This window comes from Anser anser (assembly GCF_964211835.1).
Source record: "Anser anser genome assembly, chromosome: 1".
Classification (NCBI taxonomy): Eukaryota; Metazoa; Chordata; class Aves; order Anseriformes; family Anatidae; genus Anser; species Anser anser.
In genome coordinates this window covers 210,293,577-210,308,790 of record NC_139720.1, presented here as the reverse complement: position 1 = coordinate 210,308,790, position 15,214 = coordinate 210,293,577, and the positions used below count along the sequence as shown (strand labels likewise).

At 45.5% G+C, this 15,214-nt stretch overlaps 1 protein-coding gene across 1 annotated transcript; it reads right to left on the bottom strand.

Moving 5' to 3' along the window:
• Position 1: 1 nt before the first annotated feature.
• Positions 2-5,879, bottom strand: LOC310892222 (glycerophosphodiester phosphodiesterase domain-containing protein 4-like; the record flags this gene model as incomplete). Its single annotated transcript, XM_083819676.1, is given in 7 exon segments — positions 2-1,249; positions 2,977-3,054; positions 3,056-3,288; positions 3,816-3,966; positions 4,821-4,903; positions 5,246-5,461; positions 5,865-5,879. Coding segments are annotated over 7 exon segments (1,005 nt in total). The 3' UTR covers positions 2-1,020.
• Positions 5,880-15,214: the final 9,335 nt, after the last annotated feature.

Below are 15,214 nucleotides of genomic sequence, written 5' to 3'. Positions count from 1 at the left end.
ACAGAGGACGTGTCCAACACCAAGGACCCCGAAATACGCAAGAAAGCTGCTCTAGCTCCTCCTTGCTTCTTGATCCTAGCAATTCAGCTCCCTGGTGTGCATGTGAAGTAATATCCTTACGGTGTTTAAGGTATTTGGTGGCATTTTAAAGAGGTCACCTGCCAGTGGGTGTTGGTGCAAAATCATCAGTCTCAATAAGGACAAGTCCGCTGGGTGGCCAAGGAGACTGGACCACATCACAGTAAATACAACAGGGACTTGTTTGGACAGGCAGGCCCTGTAGTTTCCTTTGCTTCCCTATGACATTAATATCAACAGATGGCATTTGGCTGCCCCTGGAAAAACTGTACTTAAGTGAAAACCAGAGAGGGGCTGGGTTGGCTCCTGCTTCAAGTCCAAGAGCATCTGAAGATTTGTCCTCACATCAGACCACTCCCGCCCTCAGAATGGACTGAAATGATGCGGTTTTCTGGGTGGGAGATGGAAGCACTGTAAAATCTACTTCAAGAGTGTGAAACCAGTCATTCAGAGTGGTAACCTGAATGCAGGGACTCTGGTGAGACCAGTGACCCAGGTGCTCCGTAGCCCTATAGGTTGTCAAAGGCACAGTAGAGGGCAGACAAGCAATGTGAAAAGTTCCTCACAGCAGGTTTTTTTTTTTTTTTTTCCCTTTGGGCTTGTGACAACAGACCAAGTTGAGAAGGAATGTAGGCGTTCCTGGGATTTAGGAACTTTTGACAGCAATAAGGTTCTTTAGAAGCTTAGAGATTGAAATCCTCATGCGATATCCACATGTACCCTCAAAGGCCCCTTCCTTTAACCCTAGACAAGTTTCAGTATGACTTATTTTCCCTCATGTCAGGCCTGAGTCTCCAAGTCCAGCCAACCAGGGTTCTTCTCCATGGACCAAAAAGAACCAGGAAATGAGGGTGATGATACCTGGTATGGCTCAGAGGAATGAGGTAAACCAGGTTCATGTTAAGTCCGTCTGCATGCAGAGGGACTTTATTCATGCACAAATCAGCCCATGGTCTCTAAAGGTAGCCATGAATATCTGCCCCCCATTTTGTACCCCGGGAACAAGGGAGGATCACTGCTTACCATGAGGAAGAGGGGCTGGCTGAGATTCTTCAGCGTGTGGACAGCATTAGTGGTCACAGAGTGTGCCCCCGAGCACCACGCCAGGGAGAAGAGCCACGGCTCGTTGATCACATAGAGGTTGGTGGTGATGTTTGCCTCAGCGTATTTCCTTTAAAAGACCAAGAGGCAATTGCCTTCATTAAGGAAAGCAAGGAGGTTAGTACTTCCTTTGGGCTGAATCAAGGAGAGCTGGCAATTCTGTATGGCAATTCTGTCCTAACTTGTTATAGGACGTAGGTCAGGAACAGAAAGGAAGCCCAACCAGCCAATAATCGGTTGATAATATCTAATTCCAACCCCTACATGGGCAGGGACACCTCCTGCTAGGTCAGGTTGTCCAGAGCCCCTTCCAACCGGCCTTGGGCACCGCCAGGGCTGGGGCACCCCCAGCTCCTCTGGGCAGCCTGGGCCAGGGCCTCAGCGCCCTCAGAGGGAAGAATTTCTTCCCAACGCCTCCCCGAAGCCTCCCCCCTGCCAGGCTCCAGCCGGTGCCCCTCGTCCTGTCCCCCCAGCCCTGACAAAGAGTCCCTCCCCAGCTTCCCTGCCCCCCCTGCAGGCCCTGGCAGGCCGCTGGCAGCTCTCCCCGGGGCCTTCTCTTCCCCAGGCCCACCACCCCCAGCTCTCTCAGCCTGGCACCACAGCAGAGCTGCTCCAGCCCCTGAGCATCCTCGCGGCCTCCTCCGGGCCCGCTCCAGCAGCTCCGTGTCCTTGTGCTGGGCCCAGAGCTGAACGCAGCGCTGCAGGGGGTCCTCCCGAGAGCGGGGCCCAGGGGGACAATCCAGCTGGGGGCTGCCAGCTCATATTCAGTATTCCACCTAAAAATGCATTTGTCATCTCCCAATAGTGTGTTTAAAATAATCTTCAAGGTCATTATTCACATTTCTTATGTTTGCAGCAACAGCTGGCCATCTGTGATGTCCTTATAAGTTACTGAAATTTAATATGAAGTGATACCATTTCTCTGTATAACTCTAAGGGAATGTATCATCAGTATGAGTATTTGTAAATTTATCTATAGTCTGCCCAGGATTTACCCAGATTTACCCAGATGGATCTACCTAGCATTTTAAATGTTGGGAAAATTATCATTAAGAAAACATGGACATTATTATTATCCAAAGGGCTAAACGTTTTCTTATACTTGTTTTTAATTATTTTTCAATGCTTTTGAGCATGGGAAAGAACAAAAAATCCTGTTTACAAAAGGAGAGCTGGATAGGTAAGACATTTCATATGTGTTTTTAAAAATATCTGTTTATGTAAGACAACCATTTTGGAGAATCCTTCAATAAATGTGGAGCTTTCCATTGGAGAGATTACACTGTTAGTGTGTCCCAAGCAACAGAGTACTGGTAGCAACAGAGACAATAATGAAGTCTCCAAAATACCATCTACAAGAGTGTTGTGTTCTCTCACCACAGCATTATGCACTCACACCGATGTTTGTGGAGGCCATAGGAGGTTAAATAGTTGTTTGTTCATTCTCTATGGTTCATTATTAGCAATACTGAGGATGGCATGTGTAGAAACCTGGAGACACCTGCATCCTTCTAGTCAGAAAATCCTTAGATCCCAGTGAAGTAGATATGGACTTGGACAAGGAGGGGTGCTACCCTCCTTGCTACGTATGCTACCTCTTGGCCCTACACGGGGTATACAGTAGGAATGAAATAAAGTCCTTCAACTCCAAAATGTAACAGGGTTGGCCACAACCTAAAAGAGCTCTTGCCAAAAATGCTGTAGATCCTAGAGCTGGTCACCGGAGGGAGGCATTGCCACACACATGAAGCAAATATCCTCTAGACAACAGCACTTCGGGCTGAAACTGCAACCTACCGGATATCTTCACTGGACATTTCAGTGTAGGCCAGATTGAGTTTGACAATATTGTCCATCAATAGGTCTTCAACTGGGCCAGCCTACCAGATTGGGTCTAATCCCGGACTCATTGAGGATGACTTCCAGGGTTCTGTTGATCCACGAGTACCTGTAAGGATGTTTCTCTGGAGGGCGGTAGAGATCAAATATAACAAGTTTATTCTGACTGTCTGCAAGGCGCAAGAAATTACTTAGCTTGTAAATTGACTGATTCATTGCCTGGTTTTGATCTGCCCTTGACAGTGAGCCCATGCATGAAAAGGGTTTGTCCTAGAAACAAACAGATGTAAAAAGGAAATCAGTCAGCCAGTCATATCTAGGAGCAAGCTGCATGCAAACATTTCATACCTCTGTAAGCGAAAAAGTTTGGCATCAACCCTCAGTAGGTGAGGATATTCTATTCTGCTTAGCTCTTCTACCTGAGAAACATGGATAATTAACCCAGATGACACTGCTTCTGGGACATAAATTGTGTAGCTAGCTCTGCTGTTCTTCTCTGTCCCATCACGTAAACCGTATTACACACAGCACCTTGCACAAGTACCTGTTTTCTTCTTTCTCCAGACCATCTGTTCTGCTGCTGCCATGATAAGGAGCTACAAGAACACCCACCAGCCAAACAAAATAGGTCTCCTAGGCCTAAAGGCCAAAAGGACAAAGCAAGGAGACCCCCAACTGAATGACTTCTACCAACTAAGTGTGGGCTCAACCAAAAGTTTCTCTCCTAACTTTCATACTAATAAGCTGTAGCCAGCCAGTGTCTCTTCTACAACATCACAGTCATTTATGGTGCTTGCCTTAAGGAACCATGCTCCAGCATTCAACTCCTTCAGGGTATCCCAGGAGAACAAGGCTGCATTTTGAGCAGTGTCGTTGGGATAGACCTCCCTGATGTTGGTTGTCCTCCTCAGGCTGCTGTCATGCATGAGGAAAGGAACTCCGTCGTAGCTCTTGGAGAGCAAGAATTCAGGTCACCTGGAGTGGAGATCATTCATGGCACAAGCAGAGTCAAACCAGGTGAGAACAACGTGTGGGCCACCATGAATGCAGCAGTACAGCCTCCCTTAGAGCAGAGGGTAGGGTAGGAAAGAAGGCTGACACTCAAGATACCAAACTGTTTCAAGCTTAAATATTTCTGGGTGACCTTGGTGAAGCTGTACCTCACTGTGACTCATTTTTCTCAGGGGCAAAGTGGAGATGGTGGCATTTATGCCTGCCAGCCCCTAAAAGAAAATGGGTAGTAACTTGTGGCCAAAGGCTCTTTCTGCTGACACCAAAGTGCTTCTACAGGTTTCAGAGGACTGAAGTTTAAATGGATAGAAAGGCAAAATTCTCTTTTATAGAAAGGTCTTTATTAATAGAACACCTAAGTATTAGTATTTTAGTTACTTAGTGCCTGGAAACTGCTCATCCTGCCCAGTAGGTTAGAAGGTCATGGCAAGGAGTCCCATACACAAAGGTAATTAAAGGTCTAGTAATTATATCAATGATGGCACAGGTCTAAATACAATTTTCTGGTGGTTTCTAGGCCTGATAAGACCTTCAGTGAGGCCTGGAAGTCAGACTACAGTAGGAACTTGTCTCTGTATGTTGCAAAAGTATTTAAAATATACTGTAGAAATAATGACTGTTAGATAAGAGCTTATTGAGAAGAGCCATGTCCCACAGCCCTTAGCATCATGCAGCAGCTGAGGGACCCTGTCCCAGCCGTTGGCAGAACCAAATTGCCCAAAATTACATGGCTCCAAAGGCAACTCTTAGAAGAAGTATCTGCTTTGGGAAGTGTGATGTTTTTCCCTTACCTAATGGTGACATCTGTTTCAAGACCATCCCCACCATGTTCAATTGTCTTCTGAAATGACATCTCAGTGTTTTCTGGTGCCAGCTGGGGAAAAAAAATGGGCCATGAGCAGACTGGCTTTAGACACACTCTGGAGGACTCTGTAAATACTTTCTGTCTCCTTGTAACGCCTGTTTTGTATTAAAGGACCACCATTATCTTGTTAAAGTCTCCCGTTTGCTTTCTTCCACCTTAGCCACCAAACCCACCATGTCTCTCAGGGTTCCCTGTTAGCAAACGCACAGAGCGATCATTTGGCACACAGTTCCAAACGGAAAAGTCTCCCTTTCCACCCTCCATTGATTTCTTGGGGGGAAAAAATGATGATGATGAAGGCAACAGCACACAGGATGAGGAAATGATGTAAAATAGCTTCTCCAAACCTACCATCGGTGCTCCGCGGTGTCCAATGAGGGCTGGCTTTGGTCCAAGTGTCCCCTCCTCTCTGATGCAAGGAGAGTACATCCCCAGAGGTATCAAGAAAAGAAAGAGAAGGATAGCCAGGTATGGACCAACAATTACCACCTGAACAACTGCAAAAATTTGAAGGAGGAATGCTAGAGTTAATCCATTTGGTAGCACAGCGTTTGCCTTGCAGCTTGACTTTTAATACAGCCCTCCAGCTAAGTAACTGTTGGGCTTTGTCCCATCCCATTTTCCATCCCTTCTTCCCCTAATTTTCACCGTCTGTCCAAACAATACAGTCCAGGACAAAGAAGGATTTGGGCTGTTTAGGCTAGGATTGCAAGTTTTGTGCTGCAATTGCATCTCACTATGCCTTCCAGCAAGACACAGCCTTCATTTCTTTTTCATTGGAGATGATGCAATGCAATTTCCCCCACCTGTAGAGGAATGATCCTCAACAGAAGGATGCTTTTTTTTTTTTTTTCTTACTCAAATAAGAGCAGGCAACATTTTAAAGTTTCATTCCCCTCCAGGTGAATGCTTCCCTGGTTCCTTCAGACTGCTGTCAGTGGCTTTCTGTATGTGACATGCAGTCTCCTACTGACACTGACTGCATGGGTACTGCATCTCAGAAACCTGCCAAGTCATTACCTATGGTCTCTGGAGTCTGTTGACATATTACTCAAGAGTCCCAGTGGGCAACCTTCACCTCAGAGAATGAAACAGTTCCTCTGAGAAGCACCTGTGCACCAAAATTCCTTATTTAGGTGGGTACCACCACCCCTCTGCACACTGTATTAGTGGCTCTGAAAGAACTTGGGGTTACACCAAGTCAATGTATGGAGTTGAGTGACCATTAGGCACAGTGGGTTGTAAAGTCTTGGGTCCCAGCATGTTCCTCCCTACCCCCAGCTGCAGTTAAATGTAGAGAAATTCCTAGGTAGGAAACAAAATGCTCCCACCAGCACATTCTGTCTGAAGTCAATGGTTTCTGTTACAACTCAACATCTGCAGATGGGTGTCATGTAGACAACACTGGATATATGGAGAAACTGGGTCAGAGAAAAAGAGCCAGAGCCAGGCTCTTCTGCAGTTGTTCTTGACTCCTTGCCCTTACACTTCCTGGAGCTCTCAAAGGGATAACACCAGGAAAGGAAAGCAAAATTCCTTAACAACCAATCTGAAAGCTCTTTTCCCCATCCTATCTGGCTTCTCCTAAGATCCTCTAGTATGGACTGACTTTCTGAGACAGTGAAACTGAGCATAGCAATTTCGGACACTGGTTGCTCTCTCCTGCAAAATTCTGACCAAATTTTCACGCATGATCTAGAACTTGGGGACTTTTGCTAATCTCCTTATCTTTAGGGCTTGTCACTACCTTGGTATACACCAAAACTTTGCAAGGTAGCATGCAAATCACTAACAAGTATGGACAGGCCCGAGACAGTGCATAGGCTAAGCCCCAGCCCTGCTAATTTCTCTGGAATACTCAAAAACTAAAATTCAACTCTAGCTGGAATGTGGATGTGGGAGGAAACGGCTCCTGCACGCTTGATTTTCCACACTGATATGTGTCTTTTGTCATACAGGGAGCAGGAAGCAGAGCTACTGTACCTTTCTTATCTGCTCTGATGGCATACAGAGCCATGGGCCAGGAGAGGAGGACCATGATAGTTATTGCCCCTATGTGGAGATAGGGAGCTGTGATCTGGAAAGGAGAAAAAAGGATTTTATTCAAAGGATGAAGTGTGGATACAGACAGAAACAAGCCCCAACACAGCTGCAGCCTCCCACATAGATGGGCTCCTGCTGTGGACATCAGCAGTTTATCTTCTCTCCCACACCCAGGTTGGATCCACAAAACACCTCCTGAGTCAGGGCAGAGAGATGTGCCTGGCTGGTTCCCCGCACTGAGGAGTGCTCCTCACTTCAGTATAAAGCTCTCCTTTCCTCTCAACCAGCCAAAAGAGACAAGTCTGTCCTTGTCCAGGATGGTTTGGCAAACAATCACCTTTACTACTACGTCATAACCTGTGAACATCTTCCAGAGAGCACCAGTTTTAATCCAATCTAATCCAGTCCAATCTTATCCATGTAACAGTCATCTCCACTGCAACTAAATCATCAATCTAATGTCAACAAACCGGAATTTCCTCAGCCTTTCCTACCGCTTGGCCAACTCTCTAAAATGTAAGGGTTGAAGAAAAGCAGAAGTCATTGAGAGATGTCATTGTGTGTGAGAACGTCTGCCCTGGATACCTGATCCCAACTTCTTTTGACCAGAAGCAGGATGCAGTTGCATAAACAAAGGTGCCACCTGAGATGTCCAGGATATTTGAGATAGTTATGCAGGGCTAGTGGACAGAACACAGGATCTGCTAAAGACTGGTGTCCTTTGGGAACAGCAGCTGAAGCATCTCAAAGGGCATGAACACCCAAAATAAACCACACCTGTGGGAAACCCAAAAGATTTTGTGTCTCCTTCTCCCCATCCTCCTCCCCTAGAGTCTGAAAAGGGGAGGAGAAGCTGACACTTTCTCTTTACCTTTGCCAGTGCATTAGCCCTGATTCCCTTCCTCAGGGAATGAAGTTCTTCTGGGTCGCAGGAGACTGAAATTGGGCTAATGCTAAAAGCTGCTGAGCTGGCATGAGCTGAGTAGGGAGTGAGTTCTCACTCCAGTAACCCCACCAGCCAAACGGATCTGATTTACCTGCCCTCAGCACCTGCTAATTAACAGTGCACTTAAAACAAGTTTGCCAAAAAAAAGGGAAAAAAAGATACGACTTCCCCAAAGGAGACATGTTATATCAAACAAATAGCTTGATACCAAACCTCAGGTCTTGGCTTCCTTCCTTCCTACGGGAAATGTTAAGTCTTAATAAAAGTCTATGCAAAACTGCACAGACTGCCAGGAAAACCCATGTGAAAAACATTTACCATATGGAATATTTTCCACTGATTGCCACACAATACTTCAAGAAACCAGTTGTTTTTTTCAAAGAACCTCCTTTCAAACAAACCTCTTACCTGGAATGAGAGGCGGACTGTTTTCCACTGATCTCCCCAGAGTACAGATAATATGAAGAGGGCTGTGATAGAGAAGCCCAGGACAAGAAAAGTCCCAATCTGGGGAGATACAAAGGACATTAATAAGCTTTGGTATTTCTGCATAGGGTGTGCAATCTATTTGCCTAACAGGCTTCTTTAATCAGCTTGGACTCAATACATTCGGGATGCACAAGCTTGGCTGTGCCACTTCATAGACAAAGAGATCTAATGGGACTAAAACCAGACCCACAGTGCTATAAATTGGATTTTCTGTATGGCAAAACTGATTTTACAAGTTAAGTACCTAACCTGAGTCAGCCCTCAAGGCTCCTTCTCTAGTCACGGGAGAAAGAGAGGAATTTACAGAGGTGATCCATTTCCACTTGCTTTATGATAAGGGATGCCTCTCTCTGTCTGTTGATGCAGATGGAGCCTAGATGAACAACTATCGTTAAATTCTGTAGTTGGCTGAACTCAGAAACACCAAGTTAAACCCAAAAGAGACATCAGCACAGCTTCCTTATGCTGAGTTGCTTTGGAAGAGGCTTCAGCAACTGCAAACTTTTCTGTAGTTCAGAAATAAGAATTTAATCTTTAACTAAAAGAGAAGTGAAGGGGTAGCTCATTCTGTGCTGTGGCTTCTTGCCCAGGTTGGTACCAAGCAGTTATGATGGCAGGCTCTTCCTGGAACCTTATTTGTCTGCTGAGAACTAAACACAAGTAGAAACTGGAACCAAGGCCCTAACTAGTCTTCAGGGAGATCCTACAGATCAGCATCCTAATAATCAGTCCCTAATCTCTTCCACATAGGGACGCAGTGTTGGTATTTTCCACAAATTGCTCTACAGCTTTCTGGATCTTCTGGAAGCCCATTTTTGATAGTAAAATTGATCGTTTCCACTGTGTAAATGGAGAAACAGAGGATGGAGTATTCTGACATTCAACTATTCCCCTTCACAGCAAGATTTGCAATCTTATTACGCTTTCCCCTAAGCTTCATGGCTTATTTTTTAAAAGCCTCACCTGGCTTTCAAGAAGTTCTTAAGAAAGGTGGTTTCTAAAGCATCATTTTGCAGCAACAGCTCCCTGAGGAGTTGTTTCTATGCCTTCCAAACTCCACGTGGCTTTTCCAAAACCACCCCAAGACCAAAAGACACGGGGCACCAGGATGCCTTGGAAAAGCCAGGTTTCTGTTCTGCAGAGGAAGCAGCCACTGTTTTTAAAGCTGTTGGGTCCTGCTACAGGGACTTACGCTGTGCTCCTCATGGAAACTTTGCCTTTGTCTACATGCAACCACATGTAGGCATGTCAAATGCAGACATCCTCACCTCAGTGAGTCACCACGGGCTCCTTTTAGAGCCAGTGGGGAAAAAAGGTACTTTAGGTGTGATTCATCTCATCTCAATTTAAGTGTCTATGACCAGCTGGATGATTTGCATCCTCAGAGGGTTCATTTCCCTCATCTGACTGCACAGGGAGCTTGGGGTGATTAGCTCACTTGGAGATATCATTAGTATGGATATTTAAAGCCTCCTAAGATTAACCTCCTCCCTCTCTCCTATGATCTAAGCTGTTTTGCATGCAGGGAAACACCACAAGCTGATGGTTTAAAGCATGGTTAGGGTTACCAGAAAACCCTCTCCCCACCTTGTGACTCCAGTGCAGGTACAGCTGCTGACCTTCTGCAAGCAAACACATCGCTAGGACCTGGGAAAGCAAGAAGAGATTATTTGCATCCTGGTACAAAATGACAAAATGAGGCATTTCTGGAATTATTTTTGCATAGGGAAGTCACTTTACTCTAGACCTTTGTGCACAATGGCAAGGCAGGACAGGTGGATGGAGAGAAGCGGTTATTGCTACAGTAAATATGTTCCTGAAATGGCCAAGCACTCACCAAAACTGCCTTGTAGGGTCAAAACCTTCTCATGGGTGACAGATAGTTGAGCATTTTGGGGTACACACTTTGTGACTGCACTCTGATATATAGAATATGGCCTGGGCCAGCAGCCATGACATGAAAAATAGAGCAGCAACCTTACTTTTTTTCTATGTATTTGTTGTCACTAAAGGCACATCATCCATGGGGGACAGCTCAGGGAATAAAAGTCTCAAAAAAAACCCAAAAACACAAAACAAACAAACAAACAGAAAAACAGAGCAGAGAGCAAAGGAAAGCACACAGTGACAGTAATTGCAAGAAATGCAAGAAATGCACATCTCAGAACGTGGAAAACTGCCTTGGAGATTCAAAACCTCTGGTTTGTATTAGGTTAATTTTTAATCCCCAGCTGTGGCCCTATGGCTGGTGTGTTCCTTTCCCTGCTGGCAGGTTGGAGCCCTTGGGGATCAGGGTCCCTTAAGGACAGCAAAAACCCCAGCCAGGGCAGGGGACAACCTGAGATGCCCTGAACACCAAGTAAAGGATGAGGAAAACCAGTCCGTGGCTCTTCTGGAGACTAGCTTCAGGTTGTCACAGACAACTGATGAACCTGGTGACGAGTTTCACCAGCCCAGGTGCCTTGTGATGAGTTTCACCAGCCCAGACGCCTTGCTGCTGTGCAAACACGTGGGTCTATGCTCAGGTGCATGGAGCAAGCTTCCCAACAAGTGTAAGGGACGGTCTGGGAACCAGTATCACCAGATATGAGGATTTAGAGAAAAAACATCTGTTAGCAGTCCTCAGTGCTCCACTGAGATGATAATTTATGATCCAGGTCCTTGCAGACTGTAACACAGTGGGACTGTGTGAAAGCAGGACAAAGAGATTTAGGGCAATAATGTGTTGGGAAGGGGAGCTGTTCTCCTGAAACCCAACTATAAAGGAATGTAAGGTGATTCTGACCCAGCTACAAATACCCTCTCTTTCCAGGATGATGCTGATTTGAGGCAAGATAAGCTCAGCAGAGAATACAGATCAGCCTTTAAGGGCTACTTGACATGTCAGCCTCCTTTAATTGAATCCTACACCCAGGACATGATGAGTAACCGCGGGAGCAGTTCACGGAGAACTGAGTTACTGCTGAAGATCTTAAACCAGGCACATTTAAATAAGCCATTTTAGAAAAATGAAGGGAAAAGACACTTTCAAAATCTCCCCTTTTCTTCAAGCAATGTTACGAAGACTTGGTCCATGCCTAAGGTGCATCCAAACGCCTACTTCAGAGGCCGTGCTCAACTAGACTCTCCCCTGCTACTCCTGTGTAACTTTCCTACAAAAGATGCAGCATATTTGGGGATGCCATTGGAGGAAAAGCTCATTTTTATGGATAGAGGTAACGGCTCATTACCAGCTTACAAGAAGAATAATCACCAAGTTTCATCCTCGGATGGTGAAGGAGGAACTCTTGCAGTTGCTCCACTGGTCACTGGAGGAGAACACGTCTTGATGGACCGGTGAGATGATGTGATGTGGACAAGATCTGTCCTCTGTGTGCTCTGGCTCCTCAAAAGCTGCCTCAGGACCTGTCTGATCTGCTCTTCCATGGAGAGCAGCTGTGTTTAGCAGTGTCTCACACGGTTCCACCTACAGCAAGACTTCTTCAGGCCAAAGGACAACCACCACCAGCAGGTCTGGCTCCTCCAAACTGCTCCTACACATACCCTGGGATTCACTGCAATGGGGGCTTGACAGCACAAGCCAGGTTTCTACATTCACTTTCTGGCAAAAAAAAAATGCAGGCTTTCAGAGCTTCCATGATACCCCAGTCTCTCAGGGATGAAGGCTTGAGGTCACTCTTTGGGCTTCAGTGCCAATGTACAATTTTGAGTCCTCTTCTTAGCGTATGAATGCAGAGGCCCCAGCACATCTGAACCCCTTTACATTATACAGTCAGGAGTTACCTCCCCAAAACCCCTTGGAATGAATGTGTTTAACTGCAGAGAGGCAAATATCATCTTCTGTGTTTGAAAGACTGAACAAGAAAGTATTTTTCTTCTCCCCTGAGCCTGAACTGTCCTACAACAAGACCCCGCAGCTTAACCTTTTAGCTCTAATGGGGATGAGAAGATTGCCTTGGGAGTGATAACAATTAAATTAATTGAAACTGATTGTCTGAAGAAAATTACACTGATGCATGCAGGCGGAGAGAGCCTTTGCACAGACAGCAAGTGCTTTGTTGTGCAGCACTTTGTTCAGCCACTGGTGGCTGCTGGGCAGAAGAGTGTTTGCTTCAGTGGTTCACAATAAGGACGTGGAAGGAGGCCTCCAGGCCCCAGTTGGGTGGAGGAAGAGACTACGATGCTCACAAACAAAACCACGCCAAGCACTGCTTGCTGTAAAAACTCTGCTCCAGCAAGGGCATCAGCGTGCTCAGCTTTCTGACACACGGGACTAGTGATGCAAAACATCACAAGGAAGCATTGCCTGGGTGAAGATCTCTGGTCCTTCCTGCAACACGTGGAATCCTCCCTCCTCCACATCCCCATCCCATGTCCCTGCAGGTCAGGATGTCTGTCCCAGGTGATTGAAATTGGCTGATTCAGCCAAAAACTGTTGAGAAATAACAGGCAGGCAGCACAGCCAGCCTCTTAGGAAACAAGGCAAAAGCAAGTTTTCACACGGAGCCAACATGGTCACAGCCCACCATGGTTCAAAAAGGGTTTCTACGTGTGCCTAAGACCTGGTGAAGAACAGACCATGGTTTAACCTAAGTCTAGCTATGATGCATGATACCAACAGTCTTGTAGGGAAGTCACACATCACAGGAACCTCCAGTGGCTCAATGCAGAAGGTATTTCTGCTGTGTTACGCCCCCTGAACATCACTTGGGTAGGAGGGAGAAGTGCTCAGGGAAGTGCCAGCTGGCTGTGGTTGCTCAAGAGTGCTGAACCTCTGGAGATGAATGTTTTTGGTGGGATAGCAGTAGGCTGATGCACCCCAAGGTGGGAGGTCCCTGACTTGCTGTAGCCATGCCCGGCTTCTTTTGCCTCTGTGGAAAGCCACTGCACATTTTGAGATAGCAGGAGCACAAACAGCCTTGTGCCTCCCAGAACTTAACATCAGTGCATGCAGGAGTCTTGCCAAATTAGACATGATGGACATAGCGATGCAAGCAAGCAGGGCAAGTGCCCTTAGAAATACCCAGTGACTTTAGGTGGGTTACTTAACAGCTTCATGAAGATGAGGAGCAAATGGATCCTGACCGCACATGCATCTTTGGCAAAGCTCAGAGTTGCCCAAAGTAACATTGCAACCACCAAACTACCCACACTGATCCATTAACACCAGGAAAGCTAGGTAGACCTAGCTAAATAACAGAGATTAAGCTCTACAGCCACCAGCACGCCTCAAAATCCTTGTAATTAAATATTGTTATTTGACCTACTTAGAGATAAGTTATTCCACAGCTTTTATAATGCTATTGATTGCTTGTAGCATGGCCAAGCAGCTGTCCTATTTCTCACTTTGTTATTTTATTGCTAGCACTGAAATAAAATCACTATTTATTTGTACTTCAGCAGGGACAAAGGACCTTGGAAATCTGTTGTGTTGGGCACTGCGTGAGCAAGGCTAAGAGAGGTTCCCTGCCACGGGCAATTTACAGGCTGGCTATATGATGAGACGTCAATGAACGGGTAGGAGCAGCAGGAACTGATGATAAAAGCCAGTTGCCTTGGTCACAGAGGTGAGTCAAAGCCACAGCGTCAGCCCCAGCACCTGGCATCTCAAAACGCAAGCTGGAGCAGGAATGAGACTGAAAGTGGGGAAAATTTAATGCAGTTTGGAAAAGTGAAGACCTCAGGAACATAAACCTCTTTGGGCATAAACTTAAGGAGTGTTTTGTGACCACATCTGCGGTCTCCAACTGGAGACAAACCCTCCAGCAAGGCAGAGAGAATCAAGGCAGCTTTAGTGATAATGTTTCCCTTCTTCTCGTGAGTTTTACAGTTCAGGGTTAGAGGAATAACTCTACTTTGACAACACATCACCACTACAAGACTCAGATCTCCATACTTCCCTGCTGTCAAATAACAAAACTCAGCTTCCGCATAACCAATACTGGCACAGCTTCGCTTGTGTTGATGGAGAAATGGGTCAAATTCACCAAAGGGAAATCACTGAGGGAAATCACAGAACCTACATCTAGCTCAGAGACACCTGTGTTGAAAATGTTCATCCGCAGGTGGGAGAAAGTACCACAAATGCTCATTGTGTTCCCAGTCCTCCCCAGGTAGCTACTGTCAAGTGTCAGGGCTAGGCTGAACTTTGGTCTGATACATTAAACCATCCCTGTATTTATTTTCTAGGCCCGTAACTCACTCCTTAACAGGAGCCTTACTTACCAACAGCAGCGCGATGTACATGAACAGGATTGCGGCCACTACCAGGAGAACAAGAGACCAGAGGAACCAGAAGCCCAGGTTCCCATAGTTATACCTAAAAAGCAATAAAACCTTATAATAGCATTTGTGGCACATTAGCACAGGGGCTGCAGGGAAAATATATTTGAAGGAGAAAACGCCAGAAAGCTGGAGGAGCTACAGAGGCGTATCCCAAGGAGAGAGAGGGAAGCTTTCCTTTTTATCCAAAGGCTCAATAACATTATTACACCTGAATAACATTATTACACATTATTATATATTATTATATATTACATATATTTTTATATATTATATATAATATAATATAATAATTATTATATATTTGTATTATATATAATATATAATATTATATGTATATATAATATTATATATATTATATTATTATAACAATGAATAACATTATTACACCTCCCCTTCTCATGGTATTTGAGCTATCTGGATGGCATCTAATTTTAGGGGCCAGATTTACATAACTGCTACCTACACAGTGCAGAAGGAAAGGATTTGCATAAAACCACACTGGTTATTTCTCTGTCTCCAGACTGGGAACATGCAATTCTCTTTGCTCCGAGATAGCT